This window comes from Larimichthys crocea, chromosome VI (assembly GCF_000972845.2).
Source record: "Larimichthys crocea isolate SSNF chromosome VI, L_crocea_2.0, whole genome shotgun sequence".
Taxonomy (NCBI): Eukaryota; Metazoa; Chordata; class Actinopteri; family Sciaenidae; genus Larimichthys; species Larimichthys crocea.
The window spans coordinates 10,642,218-10,666,698 of record NC_040016.1 but is presented as its reverse complement, the minus strand read 5'-3'; the positions used below and the strand labels follow the sequence as shown (position 1 = coordinate 10,666,698).

The 24,481-nt window shown below is 43.0% G+C and overlaps 1 protein-coding gene across 13 annotated transcripts; it reads right to left on the bottom strand.

Moving 5' to 3' along the window:
- Positions 1–524: 524 nt before the first annotated feature.
- Positions 525–23,405, bottom strand: wnk2 (WNK lysine deficient protein kinase 2). Of its 13 annotated transcripts, none has more exons than XM_027278881.1 (29): positions 22,322–23,405; positions 18,121–18,293; positions 17,430–17,650; positions 16,470–16,627; positions 15,114–15,202; positions 14,663–14,882; positions 13,525–13,792; positions 12,905–13,212; positions 11,405–11,527; positions 10,924–10,956; positions 10,585–10,701; positions 9,982–10,404; positions 9,135–9,800; positions 8,800–8,849; positions 8,542–8,704; positions 8,336–8,452; positions 8,069–8,239; positions 7,881–7,923; positions 7,595–7,756; positions 6,554–7,425; positions 5,781–5,838; positions 5,591–5,655; positions 4,865–5,454; positions 4,549–4,775; positions 4,200–4,457; positions 3,974–4,072; positions 3,166–3,210; positions 2,750–3,072; positions 525–2,512 (listed from the first exon to the last, which is right to left on the bottom strand). In XM_027278881.1, the coding sequence occupies exons 1-29, from the start codon at positions 22,988–22,990 to the stop codon at positions 2,207–2,209; spliced, it is 7,017 nt and encodes a 2,338-aa protein (XP_027134682.1). In that variant the 5' UTR covers positions 22,991–23,405; the 3' UTR covers positions 525–2,206. The 13 variants fall into 13 exon arrangements, with proteins under 13 accessions (XP_027134682.1, XP_027134683.1, XP_027134684.1 ...); XM_027278882.1 differs by having other exon boundaries at positions 3,998–4,072; XM_027278883.1 differs by having other exon boundaries at positions 4,227–4,457.
- Between the last annotated feature and the right edge of the window lie 1,076 nt (positions 23,406–24,481).

The following is a 24,481-nucleotide window of genomic DNA, read 5'->3' as shown; positions in this document are numbered from 1 at the left end:
CAAGCAAAAATGAATTTATTATTTCTGTCTTCAAGTATGTACAGCTTTTATGAAGGAGTACTGATCGGACAAGGTCAGGAAATGGTGGGGAAAACAGGTGATACAGCAGGCAAAAGCAACCATACAATAAGCTTTCATTGTAAGAGATCAAAGACAGGAGTTACTGTGTAAAGCACAAAGAAAATAGCTGCATAGGAGATGACTTAAAGGGGAAAATTAAAAAATTAATATGTAATTGTGGATAAGGGCCTTTAAGTTTGTCATAAATGTATTTTAAATTAAAATATTGTCACACTGTGCAAACATGGAAGGATTTTAAAGGGGCACTACTCTTTACTTATAATAGAGAGTCTTTGCCTGTGAAAACTGTTATATAATGTCTTTGGTGGCTCTGTAAAATTTGAATACATTGAGTTGCTTTATGGGAAATGTAGGTTCCAACATTTCTGGAGCTTGACCCAGACTCCAAACTAAAAGTCAGGGCTCTGATGTATCATTGACCATTCTTTTTTGTTTAAATCTGCTTTGTGAGTCACCCAACTGTATGGAAGTGCAATACTAAATAGCTGGATTGAGTGTAAAAAGTCAGAATTGAAGGGGCTACATGTTGGGAAACAGTTGTTTTGTTAAATCCAGTCTGCACTCAACACAAACTGCACTACACAATTTGTCTGCAATGGCTCTCTCAAGTTTTTAAGAACTCATTCCATCCTACCTTTGCAGAATACATAAAAACATCAGAGAGAATTGTGAAAGTTATAAAAGAGGAGTAAGTATTGACAGTGCTGTTTTTGAGGCTGTACTATTGAATTGGCGGAAACTGTGGTAGCGATCTTTGAATTAAGTTAGCCATAATACAATTAGCTGTATGAACCAGATGAACATAATTTAGAAAATCTATGCATTGTACAAAGAACATGTCAAACAGTTGTGGCTTCTCAATAATTTACATTCTTCATGTGCCTCTAAACATCATCATACCGTCAACATTTATCATTTATCATACAACCAACCAACCATACAGTAATCTCTTAAAAACCACAAAGGCAACAATATGTAAAGCTACAGATTGCATTAGTAGAGGTATGGCATGACTATGACTCATATGTTGAGTCCTTCAGCCCTCCTTGTCATATGATTTCAGTGCCAGTTTCATTTTTCTAACAACACCCTCCTGTAACTCACATCAACCTGTGCACATTCAGAATATCGGTGTATTCATGCAGGTGGTGGTGCAGGTGGTAGAGCAAGCCCACAAGAAAACTTCAGTGAACAAGATTTCTTTTATAATCTGTGACATTTTATGAACTGCAACATGATCAGATTATAGTGTCTAATTATGTTTTGTCACTAAATTAAATATGTTTCAATCCACATTCATTATTCAAATCACATAATTTAACTTTGAAGGTGAAAGCATATCTATATATATATAGAACATCTAGTGTCTGCTTTTAAATCTAAATGCTTTTCTTCATAAAATTGAAACTGCAATTCAAGGCACTCTCACAGGTGTTTTGTTCACCTGAAGATAAAGTTCAAGTTCATTCAAATCTCTTAAGGATATTTCAAGCGCTTGTGCTGGAAGCATTTCATTGATGATGAATGAAACCTATCCTTGGACTGAAAGAGCAGAGTAAAGCAACTGATCCTAATGACCAGGATGTCAAGTCTTCACAGTGATGGCATGATAATGGCTAATACGGTGTTGCTTTAAGACACATATCTGCAGCACCAGCCTATGGGTTATCTAATGTTGACTGTACAAACACAGGAGCTATGTACAGACTAACAAGAATTCATATATACACACGGCAGCCTATAAATAGGAGTGATATGAGTAAAACAAACATGAACTATTTATATAAACACAGCATGAATGAACAGTACATTATGTACATTCAGTTGGTGATAAGGTACATACATAAGCAATGACAAAAATCTGCACTTTTAAGCCTGATTGGCTAATTATACATCTTTTAATGTACTGCTACCATTACACTGCACTCAAGGATTATGTACTGCAATGTGGACATGAGGTATGTTGATGCAAATGAAACAAATAACATGAAACCCAAGAAAGAGTATGTACATATGGTTAAATTCATGCTGGTTAAATATATACAGTATATGCACATAAAATTGACTAGACCTATCATGAGATTTCTTTTTGGTAACAGAATTGGAAGACACAATGCTACTCAAATTAGAGAGTCCTAGCTTTAGGGTCGGACGGCTGATACGATGGAGCTGAAATGGGGCTGGGGGCATCCTGGGCTGAGGGCACAGCAGGAAAGACAAAGACCCCTGAATGAGAAGGGGGAAGGGGGAAGAGGAACCCAGGCCACTGGGTAACAGAAAGAGGTGAGGCCTTGCACGTAGCAGGAGAGTGTAGCAGATAACTGTGGTGGGGCCCTGTGGAGGGGCTGGTCATCATTGTTGACCCGGGGCTGTCTGACCATGTTAGGGGAAGACTGCAGGCCTCTGGACCTGAGGCTGTCCATGATGATACCTAAAAGGGTTACATAATGTACAGATATTGAACTCCACTGCAATGATTCACTGTATTTCAGCTGTACAATAGGGTACATAGGGTACATCAGCTCTAAAATTTAATTTAAGGCGTTTTCATTATTTTAGTCATGTGTAGTGCCCATTTGTGGGTTCTGATTGGAAAGCCAATGCAACTCCTCCACATCAGGGCATTATTATCTTAACAAATTGGTAGAAAACAAGCATTAAAACTCACATCTGAAGCATCAGCCAGTTGTCCATGTGTTCGAGGCACAACCTGATCCCAAAGCTGCTGCCCGCTGATACTCAGAGAGTTAGTGCGCGGCCTGTGGGTGACAATAAGAACCTCCTGGGCCCAGTCGTCCATCAGCCGTTGCAAGTCTTCAGGCAGGTTGTTTTCATAGGCACTCATGGATACGCTAGTGTATGTGCCTGTCTTGTTGTTGCTGTTATTGGCCTGAGCTTGGGCCAGTCCTATTACTGGCTGATGAGAAGGAGGCGTTGCACCGGTAGGTGGCTGCTGTGATTGATTGAAAGGCCCTGGCCCAGCTCCAGACCCTGAGAGGACAGATGTTTATTGAGCTGATTATACTGATATAAACTAACATTACTCTGACTGAATTCAATTGAGACACTGTAATTTGTACGTACTGCTGCCACGCTCTTTGCCGAGACACAATCGCTTCAGTGTTGACCCTGTGAGACAAAAAAAAAAAAGGCTTTAATCACAAATGATCATTTCCATTTGCTGGCAATAATGTTGAATAACAAGATGCAAGTGCAAAACAAAGCTGCTGAATACTTCCACAAAACAAAGGACCAAACTTAACCCAAACTAACAAACGGATAAACAAAACAAGTCAGTTCCCTGAAACAAGGCAATCCATTCATTAGCAAAATCATGCAAGCAGTCCATGTCATTGTGCAGTGTTAGAGTGCTAGATAGAAGGATATAAGAAAGAGGAGAGAGAGAGGTTGAAAAGAAACAGAAGTAGATTGGGGTGTGGCATGTAGCCCATTGTCTAGTAATGCAGGGTGGATAAAAAAATAAAAATGTGTATGTTGTAAGGTGGTTAAATAGCACAAGCATCAGTAGGAGACTTGAAATGTAAGATAATGTCCATTACTATTAAAACGAAGCTTGATTATTCAAACCTCAAACTTCTGAAACAAGGCGACTCAAATTTCTTGGTCTTGCGTTTAAAAAATACATTCAGTCCAATCCTTTAAAAACTAATTTTACTCTCCAGGGGTTTGAATAAGCAATATACTTCTGTGCAAGCAAAAATCCAAGATAAAAGTGATACAAGGACGAAGCAAAAAAAAAAAAAATCCAACAGTGTTGCAGATTAGTCTGGCAAAAATAGAAACAAAAGACACCGGTGAGCTAAAAGAGGAGAAATCGAAAATATGAAAAACAAAAAAAGTGAAGTTATGCCGGAAGAGAGGAGATACAAACAGATAGACAAAGACACAGGCCCACTGAGAAATCTAGCTCGTGGCTTGCTACTCGATTTATAGGTCACTCTCTCAGACGTTTGAGGGTAATTAGACCAGCCTGTAGAGGAGTATAATCAGAGAGGGAAGAAGACACCAGCATAAGAAGAGCACAAAAACATCCAACCATATTAAACAAAACACCATAAACAAGTGTTTGCTATTGATTGTCTAATAAAGATGATTACAATTTAGTATACGTTGCTGGCGGTCACCTTGTCCAGGTGGAGCTTGTGTGTTGGTGCCATCTCCATGAAGTCCGGCGTAAATATTATCAGAAGACAAAGAGCCCTTGAGGGAACAGGGCTGCTGAGTCTGCACTGGCTCTGAGGTTGAGCTAGGAAGGTGGCTGGTGCATGACCGTGCCCTGCCATGAGTGGGAAAAGACCCTTTGGCTGGAGAGCCATTTAAACTCACTGTGGGCTCACCTGTACCTGTAGCAGCACCTGAACACACACAGTCACAACAATGACACACTCCTTTCTCCTGCTGTAGATATTCAACGTATAATGCCAGATGTTCTTAAAAGTTACTCACTGGATTTGCTGGAGTCACTACTTTTGGTTGTGACATTTCTAAACTGTTGAACCAGGGGGCTGAGAAGTTTGCCAGGCTTCAGTCTGTGCTTGCTGGACCTCTTTCTACGGCCGGCATGTGGTGCAATGAGTCCCAGGCCAGGAGGAGGTGGTTTGCCAAGCCGTCGATACAGCAGCTCCACTTCCCCCCGTTGATTGGCCTGCAGCTCAGATATCTCCCTCAGATGTCTGAGGGGATGGAGGCAGGAATATAGTGGTCACTGGTCACAAGCTAAAACTAAATAACACGCAATAACTAAACCACTTGCTATACTCACTTCTCCCTGAGTCTCTGTAGTTCCTTTTTCATGTCTGAGTCTTCCATCTCTGAGTCATTATCGCTGCTGCCATAGGCTGAGCCATGCACGCCTCCATGCCTACTTGGTGAGTCAGAGCTCTGCACACTGCTGCTGCGCCCTGAGCGACGGAGGAAGGCCACTGCCCTCTTCATGAGGTCACTTCCTCTGCGCTCGGTGCGAGTATGTTGGGACGGAGTGGCCGGAGCCAGTTTTGCAGGGCTGCTCTCGGCCCCCGAGTCCGACGAGAGGAAACGAGCATGGACCGTGATATCCACAGGGACAGAGGGTGAGGTCAGATTGTGAGGCAGGGAGCTCCGCTTGGCCATGGTGGGAGGTGTGTCCAGGTAGAAATCAGGCGGGGCAGAGTAGCGGCTGTGACGTGTCCTTTGTGTAATGTCATCTTCAGTGCTCACCACAGAGAAACGGCCAATCGTGGTGGAGGCAGTCATGGCCTCCGCCTGAACGTGGTCCACGCTGTATCCTACAGGGTGTGCGGGTGAGGCAGCACTGCTCCAGCTCCTTTGCTTCACATCCCGTCTGTTGGCCACTTCAGGAGGAACAGAGATTATCTGCCAAAAGCAAGGGACAAACTGGTTATGCACGGGGCATCAGGTAAAGCTTCTTTAATAACAAATCAAGCTGAACTAATCTAAAAGACAATTCTGCTTTCCCCTTAAAAGTAAGAAACGTCTCCCCTTTCTGTACCTTAAATCTGCCTCTTGTTCCGGAGCAGGATGCAGAGTGAGGAAGGTGTCTTCTTGACAAGGAAGCTGCAAACATTTTCAGAACAATGAACACAGTGGCACTGCAGTGATGAACTAACAGTGAAACATAAGTTTAGTTAGAAGTTAATGATGCCAGTCTTGTTAGATTGATTAGGGTCTGCTGTACATACCACACACGGCTGAGTCACTCAGTGTGCTCAAACTATCCATTCTCTCTGGAATTTGAGGCTAATAGAGGTGACAGGATGAAAGATGAACAAAACAGAGACATGGGAAAACTACAATACAAACCATTAATCATTGTCTTATTATATAGCTGTTAATATTAAAACCTAAAAGGTTGAGGAATGTCGACAATGATAATGTATGTGTAATTATGTGTACTACAGATATAAACGTTCTTGCCATATAAGAACATTTTAAAAAGAAAGAAAAAGATGCAATTTTCTGGCAAGATTAAGTTATGTGAGTCCTTCCCCATATGCAAATCGTTTGTTTTAATATAATGCACTACAGTTTCAGATGTACGCCTAAATATGTTGACTGTGCCTTCACTTGAAAATTGATTGGCAGATCTAAACTAACATTAGACAACGACTAAATATGAATTATTGACATTTTTCTGATGCTATAAAATGTTTGTTTACACCAAAAATAAAGAAAACAAAAAAAACCCAAAAACAACAATAAAATAAAAATACACGCAAACAATTTGAAATACACATTATTCACACATCTTCGACTTAATACACATAAAACATTTCATTTAGTAGCTTTGCATGATAGCACACACACTCTTCCACAGCAGATTTTTACAAAATACTAACTGGGAATTATTTTTTCAGCTGCTGTTTCCAAGGACACGATTTTTTTTTTATTCAACTGCACCTAATTTATATATCAAATGTATCTAGTTTAAAAAGTTATTGATTATTGTACTCACCAGCTGTTCTCCTGCTCTGTAGCGTCCCTCACCCATCGGCCCTGGTGTGCTGTTTCCTGATCCTCCTGTGGCGCTGTCTGGACCAGGAGGAGACTGGATGTACTCGGTGCCGGAGCCCGGGGTCTCTGCTGTACTGCCTGATGGATACATGGGAGCATATTCCTGGTAGAGCAAGTTCCTTAATTTTTCATCCAGTGTTTTTATGGTGCTGTCCACAAATCCCCCACGGCCCAGCCGTCCTTCGCCATCTGACTCACCAGGCCCTGCACCATGCTGGGATGGTGCAGGGCTCTGGGGAAGTGAGGGCACTTTGGTCCCTCCCACGCTGGAAAAGGGCTGGTGGAGCACCACAGGCTGCTGTGGGCGATCACTCCGCGCTGCAGAGGTGTAGGAAACAGACAGCGGTTCTTTGGCTGAACCTGGCTCCTGAAGTGGAAGTGGGGTGAGAGGAGAACCCGCCTGTAAACCGCTCACATCCAGAGACAGGGGCATAACCAGAGGGCAGCAGGGTACCTCGTCAGCTATTGAAACAGGACATGTTATGTCGGGCATCTGATGAGCTGCATGGATCGGGGAACTGGATCCCAAAGGGGACCCTTGTGACTCCTCAACCGGGAAAGACGTATGTGGGGATGACGGGGGCAAAGTTTGAGCTCTGGCTGGCTGGGACTGGTGAACAGTCGGCTGCGCCAAACTCCCTGGAGGCTCCGCTGATGACACTGACTGAAGGGTCGGGGGAGCAGACACAGGAGGTGACAGACTAGCGAAGAGGAGAGGGTCTGTGTTGGACATTATTGGAGGGCTACAGAATCCATACACATCATAGGTGAAGCCTCCACTTCCACCAGACATTGTGGAGGACGACCCCTCTTCTGCAGGAGAAAAAAACACGAAAACGAGAGAAACTTTTAACTTTTCCTGAAGTGATAATCGCACACAAGAGCTGTAGGATGTCTTTTATCCAGCTGCCACAGGGTAGTGCTATTGTTCCATGAAGATGTCAAATTTTGTGCTGAAAGTGCTCTGCAGAAAGAAAGTCACCTCTGGATGCAGACGGCCTTGCAGTGCCACCGTCAGCTGGCTGGGTATTGGCTGAACTCCCAGGAGACTGCGTAGTTGTGCCATCAGATGGTGTCTCCTGGCTGGATGTGGGCGTCTCCTCTACCGGGCAGATTATGAACCATCTCTTCCCTGTATGAAGAACTGCAACCCAACAGTTCAAACAATTAAAACCTGTCTTCTTATAAGTCAGTGTAACATATGCAGAAAAAAAGATTTACTAGGCATGCGGATGATTACATTTTTTTGAAGGAGATAATTATTTTACCATTCTGCTGATAGACAGGCTGGGGTGCTCCAGGCTGCTGACTCTGTGGAGACAAATGAGAGCTAAGTCTGTGTGCTACTTACTATGCTGTATTTATTTCTCTATAACCATGTCCATGTTTCTGTCCATCTCTAAATTTATGTATAATCATGTGTAGTGTATATGTGTAGACTTCACCCGCCCCTTACCTCTCCTACCAGACCTTCAGAAATTTGGCCTTGTTGAGGGCTACAACTCAAGGTGGATGCTCTTTCACCCTCTGTGTCTTCATTCAGCATGTCTTCAGCTTTATCCACAATGTCCTTTAGCTGGTCAATGAAGACCTCCTTCTCTAACATCAGGATAAAGCCATTCTCTACCTGTAGGCATACAGTTTTGAAGATGTTGGAGATGATGTCATAAATATAGATATTTGACAATGGATAGACAAAAACTGCTACACTGATTACACTAACCATGTAAGTAGCTATTTCCTCCGGGGCATCTCCATCCAGATCAAATTTAAATGTCACCATTTTGTGATTGTGAGTCTCCAGCTGGCATTCCACCATTTTATCACCAGTGTTGGAAACCTGTGGGGACAAGGGTTACACATTTAACAATGAAACAGGTTACACTTTTAAGAAAAAAAATGTTAACTTCGAATTACCCCATGACTCACATTAAGCATGCTCAGTTTGGGTTTGCTGGTCTTTTCTTGACGGGAACGTGTGCGGGCAGACTTGCGGTGGTGTTTCCTGGGTTTTCCGTCCCCCTTCCCTCCACTAGCCAGGCTGTCATAGCCATCGCTTGTTTCCTTACCAGATGCCACATCAGAGTTGAGACTATAAAAACAAGTTTACAGTACTTACTTACTCAAGTTATAAAGTCAAAGAGAATCTGTAAAGAGTTTAAAGTCACCGAAAAACAAGGCACGCACCTGTCATAGGTATAACTGGGTAAAGATACTGGTTTGTCCTGATACACATCCTGAAAACAAAACAATTCGAAAAGAATGGATCATTCGTCATATGTTTTTTTATGTTAATGTGTGCTTTTAGCTTCTGCCCTTGTGGGGTTGTTTTAGTCTCAGCTGGAGAGACTGGTTTCAAGATGGGATGGAGGTATAAAACTGATGTGAATGTAATTTGAAGAGCATCTTGTGGTTTGAATATTATTCCTGAGTAACAATTAGATGTCAATAATGAAGGCACATGTACATTTTTAAGAACATCCATTTGTGTGAAAATGTGCTGATTCTGGATTCATCCCTACCTCTACACAGGGCTCCTGTTGAAAGGAGCTGGATGCAGATGTCTGCTCGAGGTTTTGCTGAGTTGTGGCCAGGCTGGAACACTCAGACACTGAGGCTGCTGTCTGGATGCCAGCAGGCTGCAGAACTGGAGCTGGGACTGAAGCTGCGACAGGAGTTGGAGCATGAGCAGCGGCTGCAGATTCAACTGAGGCTGGCAGTGTGATAGGGATCGGGGCAGAGGATAAACCTGGGACTAAGAGTTTAGGTTTATCAACTGCGGAAGTTGCGTCTGAGCTTGTAGATGAGCTTTTTGGTGGTTCAAAAGTGGGGCCTGATGCAGAGACTGGTGCTTGAACTGGGGCTGAGGCTAGAGCTTGCACTGAAGTTGGGTCTTTGACATGGGTTGAAGCTGGAGTTTGAGGCATGGCTACAGCTTGAGCTGGGACTGGTGGTTGGTTTTGTGCTGCGACCAGAGCTGGAGTTTGTGCTGGGGCTTGAGTTTCGACTTGGACTGAGATTGAGGCTGGGGCTGGGACTGGAGCTGTAGGGGCTACAGTTAAGTCTAGGCCAGGTGCAGTAGTCTCTGTATCTACTCCACTTCCCCAGAGGTGAGCAGGTAAGACAGGGTGGACCGAAGACAAAAGATGAACATCTCCCAAATTCCCCTGTGGTGCAATCGCCTGTACCTGGAAAAAATAGCACATTTAGGGAATTGTTCATCAGTTAATACAAACATTGTTCACCTCTAAATTCCCCTATAAGCATGCCTTGCATGCATTATACCAACAATTAAGACACACTGCCAGCTTAGTACTACAGATTTCTCATGACTCGACCATTACAGTGAAAACTGAGTCACATATTCACCTGGACAGGCTGCTCAGCCAGTTCCTGCTCAGGGTAGGGGGCGGGGTATGGGGTGGGTTGTACCTGGGAGAGAGGTAATGGATGGGTGGTATGGAAGCTACTAAGGTTTGTCTGAGATGTGATAAGGCCGCCCTGCTGCTGGGACACTGCAGGGGACATGCCCATGGCAAAAAGTGGAGTAGGGAGTGCCACATTGGGCACGTGCTGAGGTGTTGACAGAGGGGTCTGAGGGGTGCCGAGAGTAGGCATAGAGGGAAAGGCAGCATGAGGGGTCAGAGGAAGGGAGGGATGGTGGGGTGAAGGTGAGTAGTGGGAGCTAGACACAGGAGGGCCACTGCTGGTGTAGGCACATGGCAGAGGACCTAAAGGGAAGGGAGGGGGCTTGATGCCCCCTGTTTGAACAACGGGATATGGTGAGGGAAACTGGGAAAGAAAAAGGGAAAATGATAAAATGAAACAAAGACAACCAGTTGATAGAGAAAGCATACACACAGGCCCTTTATGTATTACCCTGTAACTTATATTCACTTTTTAAGGATGTTTGTACCAAATTCTGTCTCGACCTTAGTCTGATCTTGTGTTTCTAACACTGCCACGACGCACCTGTGTGCTGATCTGTAGGGGCAGGAGTGGGGGAGGAGCACTGGAGACTGACTGTGGAAAACTGGAGGATATGTCAGGAGGACTCAGGTGAGATGTAGGCTGGTCACCAGACAAAAGCTAAGGAAGGAAATCAAACATTTGTTTTTCACTTTGACTGGAGAGTAAGTTTTTTTGTGACGCACATACAAACTAATTCTGAATAAAGACTGGTCTAAAAGCTCCACTTTAATAAAAGTGAGCTGCAGGGTAGGTAGACTTCAATCGGGATTTAATTATTCTCTGTGGTTTGTAGTGTATGCACTATAGCCTGCAGTGTGTTATAAGAGATTATGGCTCTACCTGGGGTAGGACGGCAGCTGGTTGGAGATGGCACTAAAGGGAGGAAAGACAAATGGGAAGGAAACACAAACCACATGAAAAGCCATTCACATACACACACATATGTATATAGATATATAGTACATGCTGACACAAATAAAAGGGAATCAGAGGCACTTTTACCCACCTCACGAACATATGCCCTACATATAGTGTGTTTTTTAGATGGCTGGTGCCTCTAAATTGCGCATACCCAGATCAAAATAAGCAATTTTGGATGTCAAATAAGCAATATAAATGATTAATAGTCACTGGGAACAATAACAATATGCTCATTAGTTTAGATCAACCAGCAATCCAAAACACACTCAAATGAACCTTGTTAGGCAGCTCTGCGCCGGCTGCAAAGGGGGTGACTTTAAAACTCTTGACACCTAATTCTGCTTTTTGTGTCTCACTACAGCTTCTGCCAGGGCCTGTCGCAGTTAGGTGCAAGCAGTACCTGCTCCTGGCTGGGTTGGGCAGTAAGCTGTGGCTGTAGAGTGGGGGCTGCAGCTGGGAAGCTCTGTGCTGTCTGTCTACTCTGGTGCACAATAGGGGCTGGTGTAGCTGGAGCAGAAACTGTCTGTCAGACACACATAAAACACATAAAAAGAGATCGAAATTATTGGATCCCGGTTTTAGGTACATGTTTGTATGTTTTCTTTACTGAATCAAGATTAACATGTGCAGTGTGTCAAAGCAGGGGCAAGAACACGAGTGCAAAAGGGAAGTTATAGCGTTCTTGTTTCATCGGCCATATTGCTTAAATTGTGCCGGCACATTATCTCATACACTACCTTGTTCTTCTGCTATGTTTTAATACAACCAGACTCCAAAATTTAAACCCTTATTTGCAATTAGGCGGGAACCGGAAACGGAAAAGCCAAAGGAGTGAAGCAGCTGGCAGAATCGTGAAAGATACAGCAGGCTGCTGCTATGGCAGGATTTAGCCTACATGAAACCTCCTTCTCTAACCTACCAGTTGATCCGGTCTGCCTTGACTGTCATGTGGTGAAAACAGCGGATTCCTGTCCATGTTTGGGCTAGAGAAGAGTGGGACATCCAGGCTGTGCCTTTTGTCCATATGCCCAACTACAGAGGAGGTATTAACCCCAACCTCCCTGTGGCTGTGCATTGGATGATTAGCTGAGAGCGTGGGGGAACTGATCCTCCGACTGACGATGTGTTGGAGACATTGGTTGAGAAGAGTGAGATCTCCACCTTCATACAAACTCCGTGGGAACACAACTTGCGAGGGCGGGGAAAGATGTGAAGGTGAAGTCACTAGGTTTGTTTGACTTTTTGATAGTGGGTTGAGTGAGGTTGAGGCTAAAAGAGGAGGTAGAGTGACTGGAGAAGATGTGGATGAGCGTGGGCTAGAGTTAAAGTGGGGGGATGGAGAGAAAGACTGTATACGTGTGTGTCCCAGAGATCTGCATCCCTTTGTCCTATCTCCTAAGAGGAGAGACATGCAAGCTTTGCAGAGGTGGTGTGGGCTGTGTGGGACACTCAGACAGAGCTCTGAGGGAGGTTGTAAATTCAGGGGAAGGAGAGGTGAATTGAAATGACTTGCTGAGTCATGATGAGAGTGTTGATTTGGGGGCAAGAGAGGAGATAATAATGGCGGATTCTGGGCAGCGTTAGAGGATAGGTGGTCTGAGTTCTCTTTGCTATTTGTTGAAGCCACACACTGTGACGGACACATACAAGGGCTCGGAGAGTGCGTCCTACACCGTAACATCTCAACCAGGGAGGCGCTTGCACGCCTAAAACACACCGTGCTCTCATTGATGGGCAGGTTGACATGGCATACAAAGGGATCACTGTTATGACGCTGAACAGGTATCATTCAAAGAAATAAAAAAAAAATGAAATAAAATGTTATTTCAGACAAACAACTCAGAAAACAAAATGAAGGATTTAAGAAAGTTGCCACAGAAATAAGAAATGTTTCACTCACTGTTTGAGACTGATAGGACCCCTGGTGCAGTTGTGGAGCAGGTTGTTGATAAGCCCCAAGATGCAGCTGACCTGTGGTTTGCTGGTAGGCTCCCTGGTGTAATTGAGTGGATGTTTGTGTGTAGTTTTCTTGTGAGGCCTGTGCTGTGGGTTGCTGGTAGGGCCCCTGGTGCAGTTGAGGGTCAACCTGTGCAGGAGGACTGTAGATCATCTGTGCTGTGGAAACGGGCTCTGGAAGCGACTGATAGGGGCTATTTTGCTGATTATTTAGATCATCCAATTGCATGGTAGAGCTCGGTCCACTTTCAGCTGTAAAAACAGAGTGAATAAAAGATTCGAATTCACCACGATGCCCGGCAGGAAGGACAGACACTGAGGAAGGGCAGAGGGAGAAGTGTAGCATCTTATTAAAATTCAAAACCTGGGTGACGATGTCTCATTGATGACTAATAGGTGTTACTCAGATGCTGCAGTTACACTTTCTCTGTTTCTTACATTCACAAATACCAACTTAACCAAGTCATAGTCAGGGAAATTTCATGTTAACCATGGTGATTTATTAACAGAGACCAAGTTTAGTTTATGCTGTATTCATGTATGTGTCAAATTGCAGGTTCTCACATGTGGTAGAACTGGTGGCTGGCACGGTGCAGATCAGGGTCTGCTGCTCCACCTCCTGGTCCTCATAATCCGTTGTAACTAATGTGGCCGCCTGTTGTACACCGGTACCGGGCACCTGCAGCAGGTTCTGCTGTGTCTTCTTCACAGCTGGCTCACCATTTCCTGGCGAGACAGTCCGCTCCCTCCTCCATTTGATGAGAGCCACGCGGTCACGGATGGACTTCCCTACTATCTTCACATCACAGTCTAGGAAAAAACCTGATTCCACCTATTGGACACACATGTAACATGAGTAAGTCATGGTTGTAATTCAACACCTTGTGTAAATAAATCAACAAATCTATAATCTGTTCTTCCCCTGAACTTGAATGGCCTTTTCATGACTTTTCAGAAGCTTGTAAGAGCAAAGATCAGCTGATCAGTTGCTCTGGTTCCAATCAAAAAAGTGCAATACATGCCCCAAGCTTATCATTACAGACATGACCACTAACTCACTCCCAGGTACATTACACTTAATTACAACGGCCCAAGGTTGTAAAGATGGCATGCATTACTACAAGACACTTGGTCCATGTATAGGAATCTATGTAGTGGAATGATATTGCATAGGTAATAATATATCAATATATCAAATGCACCTCATTGCGTTACCTCATTGTGAATCATTGTTCTTATCACAGGCAAAATGAGAAACTGTGCTCAAATCACCATCCATTCTATCAAATTTTGTTAGTAGGCAGTTGGTTGTGCCGATTTTACCAGTGAGAGCGGCAGTATTTGTTGCTATGGTTACCTGCAGCGGCAATATTCCTTACGTACTGAATGAGAACTATTTTTGAAGTGTCAATGGATTTTTTTACACTTGCCAGCCAATCAGAAATGAGCGTTTTCCAAAGTCTACGGCCGACTGAATGAAGCCGGCTTGTGGAACACAGACCGCAGTCTGTCCTGTGCCAACAAAAGCCAAGGTCAAAGGACAGCGGAGACATCCAAAACACTCTAAAGAAAATGGGCTCAATCTGGTCTTTGGGTCTAGTCTCAGACCACAAATTGCTAAGAACCTAAAAATGAGAATAAAATTAACAGCTAAAGGTAAAGAAAAAAAAAGCCAAACTCTACAACAATTGTTAATATTTACCATTTCCTGGGCAACGACCTCTGGTACCTCGCTCACCAAGTCAAAAGTAAACTCAATGGCACCAGTGTCCTTGTACTTTCCCTTCAGCTTTTTAGGATCCTCAACCCACAGCTTCAGAGCAATAGATGATTTCTTTCCATCGTCCTCTTCATTGATCTCCACTCTCACGCCTGTATCCTCTGCAAAGAATGCATGATTCAGGAGGTCCTTGATGGAGTACCTGTAGGAAATACATAAACACCAGATAATGACCTGCACTTAAAGGTCACTATGACAGTAAAACCTAATGATGTGCAACACACAAAAACATCAACTCTGCTAGAGCCAAATACTGGCGTTAACGTCACTCCGGAGGAACAAAAACAAAACAACACGATAAGGGTCAACGTCTGCCTACATACGAAATGCGTCACACGCACAGAGACACTGTCCAAGGTGCTGGTTGACTTACCTTTCTTCCCATCTGTGACAGATACATTCCCCAATTATTTCCTTAATTTCTGGATCACTGACTTTACTGTAGCTGGCAGGTTTCACGCCCTGCAAAAAAAAAACCCAGCATTAACATGTGTCAAATCAACAACTGATACACTTAAAACAGCAGTACATAACAGAAGAAGTAAATACTGTCTACAGTGTCAAAAAACATGAATTACAGACTCCTTTAACCTCCCTGATTCAACTCTGGGGATTAAAAAGCTGCTATTGTATAAGAGGAAATTAGTGCTGGGACACTATTAGGGTCATTTATAAAATAAAAATACCAAACATTTGTTTGTTAAAGCAAGACTATGTAACCACCAAAAGAAGAAATAGCACATTCTTCTTACAAGTTAAATTCCTGAGAAATGTAATGCTGCTACAGCCTTACTTGGTCTGGTATGACCAGAAGCTTTGGTGGCTAACAGTAGTTTAGCCATAGTTCAGCATCATTCCACTGTCACTTGCGATTGCTGTCCAACAAGAATAACACAATTTCACTTGAACAAAAGTTCAAAGAAAGAACAAATATTTGCCTCATTCTTCTATTCATCAGTACAAACTGAATGCTGGTTGTGTTTTGGCTGCTGCAGATATATACTTGAATATTTAAGGAATTACTTTTTCTTTGTCTAAATGTGGTGAGCATGTTTATGGTTCAGTTTAGTATGTCTTGGTTGTTGTGTTTTTTTCTGTTTCCTTGCAGAGTTTGTGTGTGGCGGGGGGTGTGGCTGGCTACTCCTGTTGGCAGCAGAGGACACACCTGTATTCACTCAGCCCATTTCCTCCTCCTGCTCCTCCTGCTCGCTCACAGATTATCCCATGCCCTCACTCTGCATGCCGTTCACCGGCGCTCCGCTTCAGAAGATATCCTTCTGCCAGCCTGATCCCTGCCTCATCAGCCTGCCTTGTCTAGTTTTTTTGGTTCGTGTAATTAAAGTATTTTCAGTTCCACACACCACTGTGTATGTGTGTGTGTGTGTGTGTGTGTCTCTGCTCTGGGGTCCAGAACTTAACAGGGCAGGTGTCATCAGTTTTACATTTTAATTACTGAGTGATTTATCAGTTTATTAAAGAGAATATTATTCATTTATAGTAAAAACAATCATTAGTTGCAACCTTTTTCCCAGAAATAAACACTAATAAACAATCATTAGTTGCAACCTTTTTCCCAGAAATAAACACTAATATAACTGATTTACTTAAAAAAAAACAATTAACATTGCTTTAAAACAGTCAGAAGATATAAGAATTAAGAATAAATGCGTGGTAAATACCGAAACTAAAAGAAATAGCTGTAATAGCAGAGCTTTAAATGTGAACTCACACTAGTGACTTTGCGGTAGATCTGAGCAGCATTCTGACACTCAGAGTAGGGGTATTCTGAGGTCGCCATCTCCAGCATACACATCCCAAAGGCGTAGACATCCACAGCCTCATCATAGTGCTCCTCGTACATCTCTGGGGCCATGAACTCTGGAGTGCCTGGAAAGTAATGCAAGTGAGAGAGATCATTTCTAAACTTGCTTCATCCTATTTCAGAGGGATCAATATCAGTCGTGAACTCAGCTGCTTAATCACGATTCCGGGAACTGTCTAATTACGCAGTGACAGAAAATTAACAAATGTTCAATGTTCTGTACAACAACAAAAATAGAGGCTTATTTGCTGTCCTATGGTATTTCCTATGTAACAAAAACATTTACAAAGATTGTGTACATGATCTAGTCACTGTAACATTTAATAAGATAACATTTTGGTTTGTAGTTTAATAAAAATCTAAGCCAGTATGATTTGGATTAACTGAGTTTTAAAAAACATAAATGAATCATGATTTAGAGTCATAATCAATATTTCTGTATTATCACTCGTTTTGGTTTTTGACAGGTCATAGCTTTACTCTTTTTGAATTCTCACATCTTTCGTCAGTGTTGGTTTTTGACGCAGCATCTGTTTTCAGTGAAAAGGCTTTAAAAACCTACTGTCTAGCACCAAAACACACACCGACAAAGTGACTAGTTGGTGGACATTGTGGAGCAGCTAACTAGTCAGATATTCTCCTCTGGAGTTGGTGAAGACTAAAACAGAGCTAAAAGGACAGTGAATCTCGGACTTCTATTCATCAGGGTACCAGAACCACAATTCCAAGTTCATGGTAATGTTGCCCTGTATCTGCTGGAAATGTAAATAAGCCGTAAAAGGTAAATTGTCAGTGTTGTGTTCACAGTCCCAGAGTACTCAGAAAATAAGAGTTCAGTAAAACCTTGCCAACTAGCTGATGACTAACCAATAACACTTTTAGCAAAGGAGGCCCTCTTCAGTGTTGCCAGGCCCAGGTCTCCTATTTTGACAGATCCTGTAGGACCAGTGATGAAGATGTTGTCACACTTAAGGTCTCTGTGGATGATTGGAGGAGTCCTTGTGTGGAGGAAGTGGAGGCCTTTGAGAATCTGCCTGCACCAGCTCCTAAGAACTTTAGGCTTCATCACCTTAAAACGCTTCAGATACCTGTGTGAGGATAAACATACAATGATAGAGATGTTGCTTTTAAGAACACATTCGATGGTTACATTAGTTACGATGATAAAACTGTCTGTCATTGCTGTCCTTAAGCAAGTTTTAAGCAAGAAAAATAATGCAAAAATTCATTCATTATTCATTTCTTATTTTTGTTTTTTTTTATCTTGGAGTTTCAGTCTCTATGATGGTCTAGCATTAGATTTACTGGAATGGTGTCATTCTTGAAACTTGATACAACATGATGTAGACAGTCTAATGGTCATTACTGTAAGGTTGTTTTAAACTGACTAATAGAAGCAGCAATAAAAGACCAATCTGCATCTTATCTTCAGTGATTTACAGTCAGGTAGAAGGCTGGAAAGGACACACGTGAGATAAAATGGGGAGCAAACCAAGATATCTCAAACATATAAGATAAAAATAATTATAGACAATGATTTTCTTTTATACTTTCTTACGTTTTTAGTGTCCCTGAGGTCATTAGCTCTGTCACCAGAACGATGCACTTCTTCCCTTTAACCGGAGATTCCCAGAAGTCATAAAATCGCACAATGTTGGGGTGCTGGAGAGCCTTTAACATCTCTGCCTCCTCTTTAAACCTTTGTCTTTCAGCTTTAGACAGTTTCCGTTCCTGTGGGAAAATGGAAAAAGATTTCATTAAGTTTTAAAAATGAGAAATAGTGAATTCCAAGTTCACCCCTATTATTTCTTTCCCAATATTCTCGAGCCTTATCAGAGGAGAAGCTCCAGCGATGGTCAATTTGTCCAAATTTAACAAGTTTGAGGGAGGGTGGAGGAGGAAGGAGGGGCTGAATCATCACCATTTTCTTATGTAAAATGTGAGACATGAAATACATTTCAACCTGCTGTGCTGTAAATAGTCTTCAGGAATGGAACTCTTAGAATTGCGTGTAGCTCGTGTTTAGAGTGAATACAGCTTTGGTATTTTGAGAGGGTAAACATGGGGGTCTGAACCATTTACTCTTTACATCACCACTGTGTATAAAACACACTACGCTAAAACAGCCCACAAATATGAGTGGAATCCCGACTACATTTTCAGGATGTAAGGGCCTTTACTTAATCTGGTGTTGTGATACAGAGACGGACACATCTGTCATGACAGATAAACAAAAGATTAATTCGTGTTTTTAATCAGTAAATGTCAAATGTGCCGCTGGTGAAAAATGGAATGAAAAAAAAAAAGACTAAAAGATTAAGACTTTATGACGGTAAGCCCAAAACATCAAGAAAAACAAAAATGTTTGAAATAGTTACTGAGTATCGTCTTCAGAGTTTAAATCTTACATCTTTGGTGTACAAGCCTGAGTGAATCTGTGTATACTGGATCAATATTTTGGCCCCTGCCTTCCCTGAACTGTTGTATAAATAGTAAAACAGCTGACAGCGAACATCCTCTACATTTCTGTTTCTCTCCAGTCAGCATGACAGATACAACCCAAAAGCTTCAGCCACGACAAATGCTACATGACCTCCAGATTTTCTCTCTTGCTGTCTTGATGTACTCCTTTTAACGGTAACGATGAGGGTGCGTTTAGTATTTTAAATGAACCCAATAACCTCCTGTGCATCTCTTGCCATTGATTATTGACTGATGCTGGGGAATCAGATTTCATTCATAGCCCATAGTGACCTATGCAGTGCGCCGCCTGATGCGTCTTAGATTACGTGCAGCATTGTGAAGGATACACCTCCGACTTTAGCTACCTTCATAATGCTGATTCTTAATAAAAACAAATATATTACAATCTGTCTCGGTCTAACTGTCCTCATTGCCCAATTTTCTAAGGCATTCCACGTACAGATTATTAATGATTCCTTGCAGAGAGAAGATGTAAGCAGGGTGTGGCACTAACAGCACATAATCTGCTTTACCGACACTTCATTTTGTACAATAAAAACTGAATAAGAGAATACATTAGCAGTATCAATATTCATATCTACTGTAACCGAGTGTGGAGTGGTGAGAACACAGTGCCGCAATTAATTTAAATATAGAACTCTTGTTTTGCTGTGTATCAAATACTACTCGTCTCGCATGCTGTCCTTAGCTGAACCCACCCTTTCCCTCTCTCCTCGCTCTGCCTTGGTGCAGAGGGCTGCATCAGCAGGATTCACTCTCCAGACACATCTGTGTGGTAATACCACTGGGTTATAAATCCATGTTTAGTATTCATTACTAAGCGATCAAACAAGACAAATAATAACGTACAACAGTGAGACTCTCTCAGCAGGTGTTTGATCATCATTTACGGGATAAAGAAGTAGCAAGACGAGCAGGCTGGTTTGTTCGACACCCAGGCACCAGCTCTTCTTCAAATCTGATTTATAAATCTTTCTGTGAGTACAGTATGTATAGTTTTTTGCTGTCTCACTCTTAGTTCTACACACACAGTACACAGAGATTAAAGGCACACTGAGTTACAGTGGCCATTTGTGAGTGAGGCACAGAGGCTCTGAAGGGCAAGGCCTCACCTCCTGGGACAGAATGGTTGAATCATCACTAAGAACCTGCTCAGACGCAATACACACACACACTGCAAATACACTTCCTGTATACAAAGTAAAGTACTTTTCCTCCTTAAACCTCAGTTAATAATGTAGCAGTGTCTGAAAAACTTTACACTATAAATCCCTTGAAAACTAGAGTTAATCTTCGACTCCAATATGAGCAATAGCCTACTGAGTATTACTTGATGCGGCGTTACTTAACAGAACCAAGGCTAAAACGTAGGAGAAAACCAGGAGACGATGCATTACCTTGTGCACAATCAATCGGGGGGCTCACCTTGTTAATTCCTGTGAAGGACTGATTGCAATTTCACATCCAAATGAGCCTCATTACACATATATTGTGGTGCTACCATTAACAAAACAAGAAACTTCAGTTTCCTTGTCCCAACGCAATCTAGATTTTAGATGTTGCCAGCAAGAGCTGTGAGATAAGCTGATAACGTGACAGTGATTTAATTCTATGTCTGAACCAGATTGAGTTGGGCTGTAATCTTTATTACTTATTCCTTCGGGTCTGATGGGGTGAACCAGGAATTCTGCAAGACTAGGAAGACAAAAAAAAAAAAAGCATCATCTCTCGTTCGCACTGAAGCCGCAATAAACCTATAAAACCATGCTGCAGGGCTGCGTGTCGAGGTCACAAACGTTATTCTCATTATGATAATTTAATGTAAATTAAATTTTCATGAAATGTAATGCTGAGGTGCTGACTCAGTCTTGAACCAGCTAACTACTACTAAATATATACAAGCACCAGCCAGTGCATTGACTGGAACAACTCCACAACAAAGCAGCTAATCAAATTATTTTCTGGAAAAAGGGTACCAGAAAGATATTTAGATATTCATAAGAAAGGCAACAACATATAAAACATAAATATGAATTCTTAGGACAACATCAATCGTCGATAACTGTTAAACAGTGGCTGCTATCGTCTTAAAAAGGACAGACGCTTGTTTTGTTGAAACCTAAGCCGGTATGTGTCAGCAGTATATTGTGTTTTAAACCAGGTGTACCTCTGTTGTGTTGACGAATACGGTGAAGGTATATATGTGCTCTGGACACACTACAAAAGCTTAGCACATCTTGAACCCGGAGAGGGCAACCACTGTCCACATGTCTGTCTACAGGCTAATCTGCATATCACATGGATATAGCATCTAAACTGAGCATTAGATTACCACATACACAGATTAGTGGTACAGTAAGCTCTCGTCGCTATGAAACTATGTGTTTATAATAGCACCGTGCTAACTTTCTAACTTATTACAAGTGTGCACAGTTCGCCTGCTGACGCTGTGCATCAGGGCTGAATACTGTTGGGATGCAAGAGCAGAATGACTTCAGCACAAAGGAGGGTATGGGTGAAATGATGACAATGGTCAGGCTGAGAATGATGAGAGGGACAGTTGGTGTGAGCACTGGAAAAAAATAAAAAAAGCTACATGACTGACAGACAGTCTGACAGTCTCTTCCTTCTCATTCAGCCCTGTAACAAAACTCTGAATGATACTTTTCTACAGTTCCGCGGTGACAATGAGTATTTCAGTGATCTCACTGACAAAAATAAATAAATAAAAAATGAGATACAGAATGGAGTAATATAGTACATAATCTGGGTGCTGTGCGGCATTACACCTCAGCACTACGAGATTATAAAAACAATAGAGCAGAACTGTTCCCTTGATTTGAAAGATCCTATAATCAATAAGAAAATGCATCTAGTAAAAGACTGTTACCCTGTTCCTGAATGTCAAGTGGGAAGAACCAAAATAATCAAGGAATAATCCATATCCACTGGTGGTTGTTAAAGCACCTACATGCAAGTGTAAAGTGCCTTCATTAACAACATTTTACCTGAGAAACCCTGTGAGTTTATATGATCTGGTACTTTTCTAGGTGTTGTGTACACATCTCACTGCTTCAACACAAAATGCATAAAGTTTTATAGTAGTTAACTAGTCCTTTATATACTGCGGCACATAATACACCCATAAAAACCCAAATGTTGGCATTCTGTGCCCTAACAAAGGATTTTTTTTTTTACACTACACTCAGTGATATAGATCCCATGTAACAGGCCTAGTTTTGGGGGGATTACTGTTGAATGATTAGTGAACCCACCTGGAGTTCACACCATGCCACTTCGACCCACGTGTCGGTGTCAAGACCTTTATATACGGTCTTGAAGGACCCTCTCCCCAGCTCAATGTCAAACTTGAGGAAGCGCCCTCCAGGTGAGGTGGACACAGCCTTCGTCCCTGGTTCCTCTTCGTTCTCGTCACTTAATGCTTTACCTGTGACATCCGAGGGCACGACCTCTGCCTTTGGCTCGGCTTCAGTCCTGTCTCCCTTCTCCTCGTCGGCGCTCACGCTCTCTGTGGCGCTGTCCTTCAGCTCCACCTGGCTCTCCGTGCTTGAAGTCTCCCCGAGGCCCAGCCGGGTTCCTTGCAGAACCCGGGTCCGACTCCGATCAACGATGGTCCGCAGGTCAATAGTGAGCACCGGGGTGTTGTTGACACATTCCGGCGTATCCACCGGGTGCTCCTCGGAGTCTGTCACCCACAAGCTCCGCCGGATGAACCTCTGGCGTATCATCCCCTGGTAGTCTGTGGAGGGGTATGCGCTTGGGTCACTGGCGCCTCGTAGGGCTGCGTTTTGGATGTTGTGGTCTGTCCCATTCTCATAAACAGGCCTGCGGGCATTTGCATTAATGTCCGAGTCTAGATTGGGTGCTGAGAAAAATGTGGATCCCAGTGGTGGATCTTTTCTTGAATCGTCCACCGAATCCATCCCGGTAACTTGTTAAACACTTACCGGAGACATTGTGTGGGGATGATGATGAGCACGCTGCTCTCCCGGTGGTGCTGGTGGTGGTAGAGTTTGCTTCCTACCTGCAACACTCGCATGCAGTGACGCAGTTCTCCAGCTCGGGGTGTATGTGGCCTTACGCCTCGCTTTTGTTTAGGACTCACAACATCCCCGCAAAATGTCCAGCCCGGTGGGTGCGCGCATTGCTCCTTTTGCCTCCACCTCACGCCCCGGTCCACCTTGCTGCAATACAGCACAGAGAGATATTCAAGTTAAGCCTGATGTCATTGCCAGTCCAACCTATGAGCTCACAAAAAACAGTTTCCTCCACATTTCTTTAAGGTCCCATCTCCAGCGCATATTATATTATAAAAAAAAATGTGATTTTGCGGATCAAACCACTCGCCTCCAGCGGACAGGCAGAGATGTTTAGGCTGTGCCGCGCACTAATCCCCCCCAAAGACACATCACGGGACGACCGAGTGCGCAGCTGTCATCTCCTGTAAAGACTCAGCGACTCGGACTCTGGTTGATGCAAATAAATCGCAGGTGTTCCGGGGTGAAAATCGGAATAAGTTCCGAGAAGTGTGACCTCAGCATCTCTGCATTGTTCCTTTAACTATCCGCACTTTTTTTTCACCCCCTCCTCTCCATGCTGTTGTCCTGTGCAGGATGGATAGGAGCGCTTATCAGATTATGCCCCACTGCGGCACAGTTTTCCCCCTCCTCAGGTTGGGAGCGCACGGCTCTCCGTCCAGCTGACACGGCCGTGTTGTCTTTTTAAAAAAATGTAATCTTTGAAATAAAAGTAGAATATTTCACGGCACATCCCACGCCCCTAGCAACAACACGTATCCAATAACTCGGCACGCTTTTAGGCGGCACCCTCACAGCCTCCCCTGACACAGGCTGTGTGGACCACACCACACTGTCCGCCCTCATCGTGACGCGTTCAGCCTCCAATGGGAAGATGTCTGTGAAAGCCTACCAACCAAAAGGGACGCTGCTATGAATTATGGGCCATCAGATTAGACGCCACATCTTAATATTACCGGATACTCATCCACATGTACCGGTACAGAGAGGGTGAGGTATGACTCTCTCTGTACTTAGTAGTAGTACTTCAAATGTAGGTGTTGCATGTTGTGCGCATGTTACATAACTCCAAGAAAAAATACATAAATAAAATGACTTACTAGGGGAAACATAATAATTCCAAAATAATAACGATGAGTTACTAGAGAACAGACAGAGATATTCTATATTAATGAATCCTGGAGTAATTATTAGGTCATGAATATCTGTGAATCGATTATTATCGATCATCATTTTCTTCATGAGTCGTTCCTGATGAACTCTGAACCAGCTGGTGAACAGGACAGAACAACCACCCATGGATTACTAATTATCTGCATGTACATTACTGTAAAGTGAAACATCATACTGAGTTATTGATTGCTGAATCATCACAAA